We start from the raw sequence: 14,806 nt of genomic DNA, 5'->3' as shown, positions 1-14,806 counted from the left end.
AACTCTAATCAAACCCACACAATGGAAGCAATAAATAGAAAAAAATCAGCCATGAATCAATACCCTTCTCTGAACAGAAGTGTCATTTCTTCAAGTCCCACTAATCTGGATGACAGACAGAATCAGAATCAAAGAACTGCACTGAGTTAGACCCAATCCTTCAACTGGCTCTGTATCTTGTCTCCAAGAAAAGCCATAAATAGATACCTAGACATGCAAGATACTCTCCCTGCCTCCAGCTATTTCCAGTTCAGGAATTTCAGGAGCCAGTTGCAGTTCCTGTACATTCAGTAATTCTCAATTAACATCTTTCTCACTTGGAATTGATGAAAATAAATGGTAGTTCTGTAGAAGAAACTTTTTCTGTTTCTGATCTAGTTTCAACAACACACAGGAAAAAAATACAGCATTCATGTATATATAGAAGAACTTAATTCTTGGAGGCATTTTGTGCTTCCTTCAGACTGCAAAGCCGATTCCATAAGTCTGCCCTATCAGAGAAGTCAGATGAAAAGTTTCAGTAAAGGTTTTAAAAGGCTGTAAAACTTCAGTAACATTCCTCCTCAACTGGATGCAGCAAACAGAATTCTTGACAGCACTGTGGCTTCAGATGACCCATATAACTTATTTGTGACATTGTTACTGCAGAGTAATGGAGATTCATAAACTTGGGCTAATAAACGTTTTATGGCACAGCATATCAGCATGTAATATTTCTCAGCATAATGAAAGAGAAATAGATCTAGTTTAACACCATGCACTTAAGCCCAGAGTTGACCTAGAATTGAGAATGCCTTGCCAAAAGCTCCCTTCATTCTAGGACAGACAGCTTCCAGATCAAACTGAAACTGCCCCTTCATCAGCTATGAGAGAGATTGATTACCCCAGGATTCACTTACAAATAATGCACAATTATTTAACAGAATGCCATGCAATGACATGACACAAATTTATGATGTTAATTTCATGCCCATGGAAGTCACTGACAGTCTTGAAAACCATTGAATAGTAAAGATGTAGGAGATGGAGATTTCAGCACTGCTTCAGAAAGCATAATTGATGCATATTTCTTCACATTTCTCGGTAAAATGATAATGTCAAATATGTATAAAACACTAAAATAGTGAACTTAAACATCTGTGCAGCATTTGAGGAGACATTTATGAGCTCTGCCACAAATCTGTGTGATTCCTTCAGCACCTGACATAGTGCTGCAAGAGCCATTTCTCACAGATGTTGGAGCTTACCTGCATTTAAGGAAGGCAGGTTGTCTTTCCCACTGATGCCTTCAGTGGCTGTGCACTCACGAACCAATGCACACTGCAAAAGAAATACAGCCACAAATGTGACACATTCAGGGGTCTGAAATAAATCCATGGCAGTTTATAAAAGGTAAGTTGAAAACCATCGCTGATAATAATATAAACTTCCCAAGTCTCAATTATAATTTACATTTTTATCTTTATATTTTTGCTCCAAGATACTGTAACACAATCAGAATTGTAGCCAAGAAAATGACAAAATATGGTCAGCTGTTCCATTATAAAACAGAAATGTTTCCTACCAGTATAATGGCAGAAATGTTGAGAGATATTAATAGTTTAGCTTAATGAGTAAGTTTTATTATAAGAATAAGGCATTTTAGTTTACAACAATTTTTGACAAGTTTTGTGCTTTCAAAGAGGTTTCTTTGGGCAAAGTAGTTTTCACATGCACATTGCAAGAAAACACTTCATAAATTTTTTAAAAAGGGAAAACAAAGCACAAAAAAGTCTTTAAAATGTGCTCACACTTTGTGATTGAAGTAATTTGCTATATAAGTGAACCCGAATATTGCTTTGGTAAGATTAGTGCATAAAAGTATAAAAAGTTTATGGAAAAATCAATCAGTGTACACCTATGTTAAATGTAGTATGACCTTTTTAATGCTCCTCCTATCCCCAGCCAGAAAACAAATGGGAGTCTCCAAAGGGGATAGGGATCTCTGCTCCCAGGGCTTCTCCAGTTCCCAGAAGCTCAGTGGAGAATTTAAGGCAGACAGCAATACATCATCTACTCTCTACCAGGTGATACCTGAAAATGAATTTAACCATCACATTCCTCTCCCACGAGAACTTCCTGCACATAATTTATCTAAAAATGAGCAAGCCCAGTTCAAAATTTATTTATTTTATAACAATTCAATAACTTGACATTCTCACGATTGCATCTTCATTATCAACATATAAACCAAGACTGTGCTGCAACTGATTTGTACAAACCAAGAAGTCCTTTAAAGACCACAGAAAATACATCTGTCATGAGTCTGGTCTCTCTTTACAAGTATTAGAAACCCCTAGAAAGATGCTATTAAAGCCTTCTGTCTCCCCCAGGCCAGACATAGCTCATTAATTACATCTCAAATAATTGCAAGGATCATTCCGCATTTTGAGATGGAAGAAAAGCAAAATAAAAGAGAAAGCTGAAAAAACAGCTCATGTTGCCTATATTGTACAAGTTTTACAGTTCAAAACCAGAAAGATTTCACAGCATTTGTTGGCTTTTCAGAACTGGTCCCACTCACCTGCTGTTTTTAAAAGGCACTGAAGTCCTTTCAGGTAAGTGGTGAAAAAAAAGTGTAAGATCTACCCTGAGAATTTGACCCAAAAGCAGGCTGTTTTGGCTAAGCAGAAAAGATATTGAACACAATGTCCTTTTCTCAAAAAAATCATCTTATATGCTACTTCTAAACAAGAAACTGCTGCATTCCCTGTAGCAATATTTCCTTTTTTTTTTTCCTACAAAGAACAGAATACACCATAGTGTTAAGCAATAAACCATCATATTAGAGCTGCAAAAATGTGCTCCCATGAAATGCAGATGAACCTGGCCCTCTGCAAGGGAATTCACCTCTTCTTTGGTTTGCCTGTCTGCCATTCTTCCCAGCTTTTCAGTATTGTGGGCACAGATTGCACATAAAAATCACCATGAACAGGACTTCAAGGGCAGAAAGCAGAGCAGCTATCCAAGGGAAAAAAGAAGCTGTACTTATGGCATCTCTGGAGTTTTTTACCAGAAGTGATCGAGTACATTCAGTTGAGAAAAAATAAGCTATTTTTTTTTCTTAAAGAAGGAAAGGGACTAGGAAACTCAGGTTAGACTATTACTCTGTACATTTTCATGAGTTTTTTTTTTTTTTTAGTTGAGGGAGAGAATAGTACATAGTAATTAATCCAGAAATTCTGTTTTAATTCCTTAACCAAATTTGGTAATTAGTATTTTAGACACCTGGTACAACTGATCATTCTAATTAACTTTGTGCAATAAACTGAGTTTCTACCTTTTGATCCTGGGTATCTGCTGTGATGTGGTCTGTTTCCCCCTCCTCTAGTTCTCCCATCTTCACAAGATTGACTTCAATGGTACCAACTGTCTTTCCACCATCAGATGTTCTGGAAAAAAGAAAACCAACCCATGACACTGAGTCACTTGCTGCATCAAATTCTTTCAATTAAAATATTGTCAGTAAATATTTAGTTCCCTCTCCATTCTGTAAAGCTGCAGTCACCTGTATTGAATTGGTAATTTACCATCACAAACCAAATGTTAACAATGAGGCAACTTCTTCAGGACAATGGAAGTTTTCATCACTAAACTGAGGTGCCATAAATGGTGCATGAATCCATGAATACTGCCAAATTTTCATTCTAGACCTTATCCTGGCTGTGGACCATTGGATAAAGGGCTGTAATACTGCACCAATATTCCACTTAAGATCTGCACTCCCACTGCAGAGTACATGGCTTTGTTTCCTAACAATCTACAAAGAAAGGATATACTCAGTGTATTAATAAAACTCCTAAAAAATCAAAATAACAAAACAAATCTGAATATCACTTCTCCCTTTGTAATCCATCCATAGAGTAATTCTTCAGAATTCATCCCATTTCTTGAACTATATGGGAACAGTAGTACAGGTCCTTTATTATCATCTCCACAAATAGTTTAGTCCCAATAAATAAAACAAACAAAACCAATTCAGATGTACATCACCAAGAAAAGAGTATCATTGACTACTTTCAGAAGAAACAAGAGTTTCAACTCCAGAAAGATACCAAATGCTTTTTCAGCTTTCAGAGGCATCACAGCACCAAGGTTAATGGCACAGTCTATCTCCCCTGGCTTATTCTGAACAGCCGGATTTTTTGAAAGGAAGGAAAGAAGAGTTACTGACTATTTCATAATAATGAGGGAAGGGTAACAAAAGGCACCAAGCAAATATAGGCAAACGGAAATGATGAGAATAAGTTCAGCACAATTACAAAAACACAGCGAGGAAGGAGAATCAAAACAAATGTGTTTGGTGCAATGCTATGTATTATCTGAGTAGTAAAAATGAAGAGTGATAAATAGGGAAGAAAGAATACATGGAAAAGTTCAATGTTATAAAATCATAGAATTATTGAATATGCTGAGTTGGAAGGGACCCATTATAATCACCAAGTTCAACTCCTACAGTAAAAAATGAAAAAACAGTTAGCCCCAAGCTTTCAAATTAAATAATTATTTTGGTTGCAAACCATTAAGCTTTAATGTGCACTCAGTAGTATACACTCATCTTGCAACTATACAGTACAACTATACAAATCTGTAAAACCTTACAAAATTACATAATTCTTCATATTTTACAAAAATTTTAAAAATTTATTTGCTCTGAACCAAATTAATTACCTACAATAAAGAAACAATTAAAAGCAAAATAGTTCCAGACAGTTTTGCAATTGAAGAAGCTTGTATTAATTAACAAAGTATCCAGAAGAAAAGTAGTAAGGGTTCCATGTTCAAATAGTGCATATGAGCAGAAAGACATTATAATTTTGGAATGCATGAGAACAACTTAAGGGCCTTCTGAATGAAGAACTTTCCCCTGACTTGCTACAGCCTTATGGTTTGACTTAACTCCTTTTCTCCTGGTGTCAAACCTGCACCCAAACTAGGCTGTGTCAATAAATGGACTACAGCATTCCCAAGCAGAAAGGGAATATGTCAGATGTCAGCAAATCACATATCTCTTTAAAAACAAAAGTGTGTGGTTATAAGACTGAAAATTTTTCAACAGCTTAAGGTGTTCTGATCAAAGTCTCAAGTGAATAAACTGATTTACTGTTGCTCCAGTAAAATAAAATGGAAATGCTAGCTACAGTTTCCCAGTCCTTTTCTCTTGTTCCTTAGAATGCTAAATATTCCCCTTGCTGCTGTTATTAACACCTTGGCCTCAGTATGACAGTCAGTACTGCATTGCTTGCCTGCATGAGGAGCAATAAGTATTTTGTATGGGTTTTAAAACAGTGATTGATCTCACTTCATTTTACATTTTTAAAAATTATTATTTTCTTATCAAAATCCCGCCTACTCAGGTCTTATACATATGTAATATTACAATCTGAAACATGCATTACCTGCAAGAGAAGGTAATGCAACACAATAAAACTAAAGAGTGGGACTTGCTGCATTGTAGTTGCGCTTATTTCTCCAGCTCTTATCTTCCCACACAGAAACATAAACACACGATTTAACAAAATAAGCCAACAACAATAAAACCAACAAATCTCCAATCCAAACTTTCTTTTGAATGCTACAGGCATGCAAACCAACAAAGGGCTCTATGAATGCCCAGGGCAAAACTGCTGTGAGCAGTGTCAGACTCTGATTTCAAAACACCAGCAGGACATGACTGTCTTCAAGTAGACATGTCACACATTTCAAACTTTTCAGCAATATCATGAGATTAACATTTCACTTGGAAGAAAATTTAAAAAGAAAAACAGAAGTGATGCAGTGGGAAAGATTAAAAAAAAAGCTTGTGATCATAGTTTAATGGGATAAAAACCTGTATAATTTTACTTTGCACTAACAATGCTGAGCACACACACTCGTGCATGTACACAGCTTTGTCTGCAGAGATGTGAAGAGAATCTCACACATACACGCTGTTCAACAGAGCAGCAGAGAAATAATTAATTGGTTTTAGGATATTTCATAATGCATTAGGATGGAACCAGCTTATTTGCTGTAGTTTAAAAAAGATGAGAAGGACACTGCACCCACATGGTGCAGTGAAGATGGGCCCTGCATCAAATTGTCCCTAGGCATAAGAGAGGGAGCAATTGTATATAGCAAGTGTATATATACACTTATATACATATAGAGCAATTGTATGAGCAAGTATACATATAAATAAATAAATAAATAAATAAATAAATATATACACACACACACCATATACCCACAGAAAAAAGGACTGCACCTTGACACCTGCATAGGGCAAGTTGGGATGGGGGATACTGTACAAGGAATAAAATCAGTGTCAACATAAGAAGCCCATCCATAGCAGAAAATCCAGCTGGTTTATGAAACTGGAATATTGCTGATACATTTTAGCACCCTGGGACAAGGAGCAGCAATTGTCTGATAACAGGCAGCAGAGCACCTGCATTTGAAATAGGTTTCTGTACAATCCCAAGTCCTTAAGGATCCCCAGGTCAGTATTAGTTCCCTCAAATGTGAAGGAAGGAGGCAGCCAGTAACTCCATGAGCAGCAGGAATTTGTTCCCACCTTAGGTACTTCTGGCCATAAAATGTTAACCAAGGCATCCAGAGAGGAAGAAAATAAAAGTAATTGAGCTAGATGGACTGAGAACAGCAGTCATTTGCCTCCAATGCTGATCTCATCAAGTCTCACTACTACATGTTGAATATGCAAATTTTGGCCTGCTAATTGGTTCCCATGGCCATACATCCTCCTTCTAAACAAAAACAAAACAAAAAAAGAATAAAAATATTCAATAACACAAACGAAAAAAGGAAGCAGACTTTATGTTTGCATGGCTGTGTTAATTAAAAAAGGCAAAGTGACTGCCTGAAAAGCAAACTGCATGACTGAGTCTAGCAGGCAGCCCCTTTCTCCAGAGCATAACACACAATAAAAGCAATTAGCACAGACTAACCTACAGATTGTCATAAAATTAACGTCCCCACTGGTATAATATATTTTGATACATCCAAGCAGAAAACTATTGCACTCACACAAAAATATTTATCTGTGAATTCAGTGAAGCCTATTACAATAATCAATACTGGTTTTAAACAAGGCCACAGTAAATAACATTCTGTTGCATTCTAAGGTAAATAAACAAAGTTTGCAATGCTCAGTTCTTTCTGTTTTCATTATTTCAATGTACAGTTGATTAAGTTTCATGTCAGAACAAGTTTCACCTCAACTGTATTGGAGATTTGCCTAACTTATAAAGTCAAGCTGTTGTTCACCAGCTTCTTGAGGTGGATGACACAACATGAAGCAGCCAACAACTTCAGGAGGGAGACCAAGTACAACTAGTTTTAGACGGATATCTATTAAATTTTAATAGGGAAATGCAGCTAAATATATAATATTTTATAGTCCTTATTGGCTAGGGAAGTTATGTTAAGTACATAAATGACTGCAGAAATTACTGTGCTACTTCCCAATTCTCTCTAATTTGTTAAACTTGGTGAATATTACTGCTACCAAAGTGCAGTTACATGTTTTCTGGCCCACTGAACTACAAGCTGTTAGGAGGGAGGGAAATGAAGAGGACTTTCATTCCAAAAAAAAAGCTAGGTTTATCACCTTTCTTTACAGAAAGTTCAGTCCTATGCAAGATTAATGAAAAGAAAACAACTAAAATTAGACAGGCCAGATAAATAGATACTGTCCAAGAGATTAAGCACTGACACAAGCTTAAATAGGTCTGTGTAGTACAAGATTGACAGACACAACCTCCCAGATAACCTGTATAATTCTTGCACTCCATCCCAGTTCCTGTTTGTTTAGCTCCACTGCCACAGAGTTCCTGCTCACAGAGGCCAAAGAATCTGAGTGGCATGGACACTGATTTCACACTGATGTGCCCTAATTACACATTTGTCAGTCATTTAAGAAAAACACGTCAGATGCACCTTATTTTTGCAGAGGACACAAGAGAGCAGAATATCACTTGATATTATCTTTTATATCTCACTAAATATCAATATCATATAAAGATTATATTTTTCCTTTCCTCCTTCTTACATGTAAATAAGTGGAAACCATATCAAAATTGGCCAAGCTAAAGAGGACCTTCCTGGAACAGGCAAACTACCACCACAGGGAAAGGGGCTAATAGAAGTGTTGGTTGTTGGCTCTTTGCAAAAGGCCATAGAGCTCAAGTAAGAAAAAAAAAAAGAAAATCCCAAAATATTATGCTGTTCTTAACAGAAAGGCATGGCAAAAGATCCTCTAAATTGAACTTAAGAAATAAATCAACTAAAAAAATAACCAGTTTTTATTATTAAATTAGCAGCCAGTATACCTAGATCTCATTTAGAAAGAAAAAAATATGTATTTATTTTTTTTAATTGGACACAGTATATTATATAGTCAATCTTAAGAAATATTCTCCTACTGAAAAACACTTTTGTTTCCTTCAACAGCCTATTTTATGCCGTTCATCATCACAACTGTATGAGAAAGCTGGAAGCAAGTGACATTGCATTATCATTGCAAAATGAAACATGAAAGCCTATAGAAAGCTTCTCTCTTTTTATAAATTCCATACTGGAAAGTGCAATCCTAAACCTCTAATAACTAAATTCCACTGCCAACATCTGCTGTGTACACTGAAGTAATTCTACCTAAATTGACCTTTTTGTGTTTTGATGATTAGCTACAGATCTACCAGAAACACTCAGCCACCAGTTTAGGGCACCTTTATGGAGAAAAAAGGACAATCAAAAGAAAAAACTTCTTTTGCAGAAGCTTTGTAACTTGTGTCCCTAAATCACTATAAGAGTACAATGGTAGGAAAATGGAAAAGTAGAGCAAGGTGTGTCAACAGTAAGAACTTGTACACACTTGCCAGCTCTCCACAAAATAACAGAAAAATACAACAATCTTCCTTGAAAACACTTTTATATTGATACATTGCACCTCAGGACAATGGAAATACGTTTAAAAAAAAAGGAAAATAAAAACAAAACTCAGTTAAAAATTAACCAGATTCTATAATTACACCAGTCTTTACAGGGCACACCACAGAGCTATTTCCTTAAATCTCTACTTTCATCTGACAAAGGAGTATCTCAGTCATAGGCACTCCCTGATAAACTCCCATCCAAATAATATCAACAAGAATTAAACACAATTTCATGCTCTGACAAGTCCCTTGATATATCCTCTATCCTCCTGAGAGTTACTAATACCCCAGGGTGATTAGCAGACTGCTCTGGTTAAATTGCCATTGAAGAAATGTGGATAATTTCTACTGAATTTCTGCTGCTGAATAGTAATAATCAGAAAACAATCCCACTTTTGAAAAGTTACGATCTTTTTCTTAAAAGAAACCTAACTAAACCCTGACTAAACCCTACCATTTAATGTATCTGCAAATTAATTTAATTGGTATATTTGTCTTCTAGTGTTAGCTGAACAAAAAGGACAAACAAGACTAAAAATATTAATTAAAGGCAAATTTTTCATCTATTTCTGATGAGTTTTCCATCTTAACTTTTTGATTACAAGTTGGAGATGCCTGAGATACAAAATATTTACTCTGAAACTGTCCAGAAGCTTTCCATTCTGTCAATTACTGTGCCACCTGTCAGAGGCAATCTTTCAGCTCAAATTTTCAACGTGTCAGTTCGGGAAGCAAAGTTTATCCCAAAGAGCTAATGACAACTTGAATTCCTGTAAGAATAGATTTTTACAATCACTAAGCTGGAATTCATTTACCTTGTCTTCAATTCCCATAGAGAACAGTCAGTGCACATTTTATCAAATCAGATTTTTTTTGTTAGACAAAGTTATCTTCTTGTTAGGAGTGGCATTTTATGTTTGGAAGAAATTAAAATCAAAGTATTTTGTTAACTTTGCCCTGTAAACAACACACTCATATACATATGATCTTGTTGAAATAGGAAGGCAGGTGCCAAAATACTTTAAGACGTTTCCGTTTCTAAAAAATCTCTGAATGGGTCATACTTTGCTCCTTAAACCAAATTAAGGCTGTCTTCCTGTGCTCAGGGTAACAAATGTAAAACAACTTTCTCACAGCACTTATCCAGTGTTTCAGTTCTCCCAGTCACAGCTTCTTTCCTTCCAAAATGTTTCCCTTGTAGACATATGGAGTTTGAGCAGTTGCTCTGTGAAGCTTAACTGAACCTTCCCAGTAATCCCAAATAAGCCTCCATTGCTTATTGCAGAAATCAGCCCAACAAAATCCCTGCACTATATAAAATCCAATGAATTTATTCTGAAAATCACCACCTAAAAGGTTGCCCCTAACCTTCAAAAGGTTTTGATTTCTATCTTCATCTATCTTAAGCCATGCAAGACAGCATCAGGGGTGATAAATGAATTTTTTTTCCTTCAGTGCACAGCTTTAAGATGTATTTGTTCAGCCCAGCCCTAGGTTTTGAACACTGTCACCTTCAATAATTAGGCCCACCTTCTTTAAACATGCTTAGCAAACAAATCAAACTGTGAACTGGTAATTTTTTAAATCACACACACACCAAACAAAACTGAGGCTCTTATGCTCCTTTCTAAAGGAAACTCCGAATGAATATTCCCTATGCCAAATTCCCTGAAATTCTTCCACAGGTTATCATACCATAAAATTAATTTTTCTAATCTGGCAACTGGGAAGCTCCAGGTTATAGGGTTGATTGATATTTAATTTTGAATTTGTTCATGGCAGAATTAGAAGCACTTCAAGTTGACCTCCAATATACCTGATGAAACATGGAGTTTAAAGCACAGTCAAGCAGCAATCATAGAATTGTATAGGCTGGAAAAGACCTTTAAGAGCATCGAGTCCAACCATAAATCCAGCACTGCCAAGTCCACCATCCAACTGTGTTCCTCAGGGCCACATCTACCTGTCTCATAAATTACTCCATGGATGGTGACCCCCCTGCTTCCCTGGGCAGCCTCTTCCAGTGCTTGATAACCCCTCATGTGAAGAATTTTTTTTCCTGATATCCAATCTAAACCTCACCTGGTGCCACCTGGGGCCGTTTTCTCTTATCCTTTTACTTGCTGCCTGGAAGAAGAGATGGATCCCCATTCCACAACATCTCCTTTCAAGGAATTCTAGAGGGTCCCCACTCAGTCTCCTTGTCTCCAGGATAAACACTCCCAGCTCCCTCAGCCATTCCTCACCTGACCTTTCCCCATCCTTGCTGCCTTTCTTTGGATGAGAAATGCCAAGGGTTATTAACTCACCATGATTTACAACAGAGGGAAACACTTACCTGAGGGTAAGGGTCAACTGCTGCTCCTTTGACTTGACCAGATCTCCTACTCTGAAAGTAGCACAGCCCAGGAAACTTCGCTACAAATCAAAGTAGAAAGAAAAGATAACATATTCATTCATTTTTTTGTTACTTCTTTTGGTGTCATGCTTGAAAATCTCTGTTTGATGCCGAGAAAAATATTGCATTTCAATATAACAGTTTGACACTCTCTATCCACTAGAAATTTTTTTGTGCATCTGCAGCATGATAATCAGTAAACTGTTAAAAACTTTGGTTTTATGGGCAGAAACCTTCCTGCTTTCCATTAAGGACAGTCTAAGCTGAGAAAATAACAGGTTGTAAGATGTACAACCACAGGAAAATTTCCATTTAGTACAAGTATTTGCATTTTGCATCTATTTCTTTCTATTTTTCTAATTTCTGGGTTACAAGAAGTGTTAAGTTTTCAATATTTTACCAAAGTTCTTCTTGTTAATGTTTTTCCTCCAGTTGCTGGCACTACCATCCATGTATTCCAAATATGAATGCATTTGCTAGGAAAGTATTTTTAAATTGAGTTCGGCACAAGTTTCTTAATAGAAATGTTATATTTCTCTAGTTCTTAGCAAAGTTTTAAGTACTTTTTTCCTCTATTTCCATTGTAATGTGACCCTATTCAGTGTATTAAAAGTGCAGAGAAATGTGGTAATGCAACTAAAATGCCTCAAGTTAAATTAAGCTACACCACTAGATCTTTTTCTTCCATAAAAATCACCCCTTACACATTAAAAAAAAAGGTACCAAGAGGAAAAAGAGATTAAATCTTCTTTTACACTTTGGTTATTTTTTAACCTCTGCTCATATCTTGCTCCACATTGCTAAAAACCCATTTTGTCAACTACAGCAGTAGTATTCTTGCCTTGGGAATAATGGGAAAGAAACTAACAGCCTACAGCCATCTTCTATCCATTTATCTTTCAAATATACAACACAATTATCACTTGCTCTAAATAAACTATAATGAGATCATGACATTATCTTTAATTTTTTGCAATAAAACAATAAGAAGGACACAAGGTTTGTTTTTATTACATAACACTAAGTTTATTGTTGGAATGGCAAATTAAAATTCCAGCCTAAATTATACACATTCTTGGATATACAAACTAAAGAATCAAGTCACTCTGAGTCAACAGAGGCTGCCTACAAAGAGCAACTTTTGCTTCAGGGAAAAACAGAAAAGAATTTGTTGCTGCTGAGAAGAGTAACTTCCTCTGCTAAAAAAACCCCTTCAGCTTGCTTTCTTTCTGAAAAGTCAGCAGGATGTTGAGTGTTTGAATGTGAACAATAAAGCTCTACACTAAGATAAATTTTCTTCCATATACAATGTACAGTTCAAATAACAAATCTGAAATTAGATAAGCACCAACACTGGTCTGCAGTTTGGTAAACTGAGGTATGAGGTATGGCTTGTTCCCATCAATGGCACAGGCTTAGATTTCCTAAGCTAAAAAAAAAAAAAAAAAGTGGATGTGGGAAGTGATGAACAGCAAGAAAGGAAGAAAAAAGGCTTGTAGGATATATATAGAGAAAAATAACCCAGCCACACAAGCAGAGATCATGGTTAGTTTTCAGTGCCAAAATGAAAGGTACTTGTAGAAAAAAGACATCCAGGTGTAACACACAGTGATGCACAGCCTTGCTGCAGTGAACACACAGGTGGTTCTGTCTTCCTTTACATCAGTCAACATGACAGTGTTTCTGCACTAAAACTCTGTGGTCAGACATTTAGCCCAGATTACTTATCTTCTTCCAAGAGCACATCCTTCTTCATGCTGTAAGAACACATTCCACAGCACTGTATCTCGATGGCAGCTTTTATTCTGGCATTTCATGACATTTGAGTGCTTGTATTTGAAACCTGACCATTTGGAAAGGGGAAGAGGAGTATTTGGAATGAAACTGATATAAGGTTTGGTCACCTGGGGCTTCTTTCTTCAGCAAAATAGGACTATAAATATATTTAAGAATCCTAAGTCAGAATCCTCATGTGAAGAGAGCCAAGAGACAGCTACACTGCTCTCTCATAAAGTCAAAGAGCTTTGGTCACTGTACCCACTAAACATGTCTGAGTGTCAGATCTACTTCTCCAGTGTCATGGAATTAAAGGTGAATGATTTTATCAGCTTTACACATTCTACTTAGCTCTCTGTTTCATATTTTTATGCTTATTTAGAAGAAAAAAAAATCCTTGCTTGACAATGCAGCTATGTGCAAAATCAAATAGAATTTAAAACGATCCCATGACCCATATGAAAGGAGTTATGCTCCTGTGCAAGGAGTTCTAATATCAAACTGGAGAATACTTTTTCCATACTGATTTAGATACCAATAGTCCACCCTGGGGCCTGAACTGGCAGTCTACAAACCAATCTAACTTTGCCCACATGACTTGGAAAGGCTTGAAAAGTAGGCTTTAAACAGAATTGCTGCTGTAATGCTAATTGCAGAGTAACGTTCCTTTGGAATTTTGCTAGTGCTGTAGCACAACAATAAATCTTAAGATATGTGCCTTGAGTGGTTTGATGGATAATCTCAGCTAGCCAAAGAGAAAAGTCTCTATAATAGCTGTATGAAAAGTTAAAACACATCGATTATTTCACTAAGATTGAACTTGCTGCCAAGCTACAGATTTTTCAAATACTAGCTGCAGCCCTGAAAACTATGCCAAGGAAGCCCTGGTAAAGAAGAAATGTTAATACCTTAGGCTAATAATTTAAACCCCCAGTTATTTTACATGTTTGCTGACACCTGCACCAGGTGGCCTTTGTTCCTTTTTTCAGCTCTACCAAGACCAACCTTCCCCAACACCACCAGGTGTTCATATTGTCTGGGAGGAAACAGAAACTACTTCACAATACCTTTGTCAAATGCTCTGTAGATCTACACATAAAAATGAGTCCTCTATATGTTGCTAGTTTAATTTCTGAAATCACAAACCTAAGGCGACTCCTGCTGCAGAATGTTTGATACCCTACACACAAAGACCCGAAGTTCTCAAGGCAATGCCATTCCAGACTCTCAATCTCATCCACATTGCTCGTGTGACATTAGCAAGGAGTTTACACAGTTGTGCTTGTCTCAGGATAGCTTCAGTTGAGAAAGATTTTCAAAAATATGTGAATGGCATTACATCAATCCATGAGACTATCACTCCAGCCTTAATTATTTTATTCATTTAACCAAAAACTTTTGCTGTTAAAAAAGCTTGTCAGCTCCTGTTGAGCAGTGAGTGTCTGTGCCTGCTGATAAGATGAAAAAAACCCCCAAAATCATAAAATAAATCAACGAAAATAATTGCTTACCCCAACATCTGCTCTTGGTTCCTTGTGATCAGGTAGGACACTGGTGCGGACCTGAGAGAAGTGAAGGGAAAAAAAGCAAGAAATCATTAAATTTTTTGTTGTTGCTTTCCAATTAGAATGAAAGAAGTGCTCATGCCTTTTTTTCCTCA

General features: G+C 36.5%; 1 protein-coding gene across 6 annotated transcripts in view; it reads right to left on the bottom strand.

The window, feature by feature from the left end:
* The window catches only part of INPP4B (inositol polyphosphate-4-phosphatase type II B), a 294,269-nt gene that overhangs the window by 106,218 nt on the left and 173,245 nt on the right, over positions 1-14,806 (bottom strand). For all 6 annotated transcript variants that reach the window (XM_088164137.1, XM_088164138.1, XM_088164136.1 and 3 more), the window contains exons 7-10: positions 14,658-14,708; positions 11,311-11,390; positions 3,320-3,431; positions 1,248-1,320 (exon numbers count right to left, since the gene is read on the bottom strand). In XM_088164137.1, the coding sequence (XP_088020263.1) occupies positions 1,248-1,320; positions 3,320-3,431; positions 11,311-11,390; positions 14,658-14,708 (316 nt within the window). The remainder of the gene's footprint in view (positions 1-1,247; positions 1,321-3,319; positions 3,432-11,310; positions 11,391-14,657; positions 14,709-14,806) is intronic.

Source organism: Sturnus vulgaris, chromosome 4, assembly GCF_052056855.1.
Source record: "Sturnus vulgaris isolate bStuVul1 chromosome 4, bStuVul1.hap1, whole genome shotgun sequence".
Taxonomy (NCBI): Eukaryota; Metazoa; Chordata; class Aves; order Passeriformes; family Sturnidae; genus Sturnus; species Sturnus vulgaris.
Note: the sequence above shows the minus strand (reverse complement) of the source record. Positions and strands in the feature narration are given on the sequence as shown.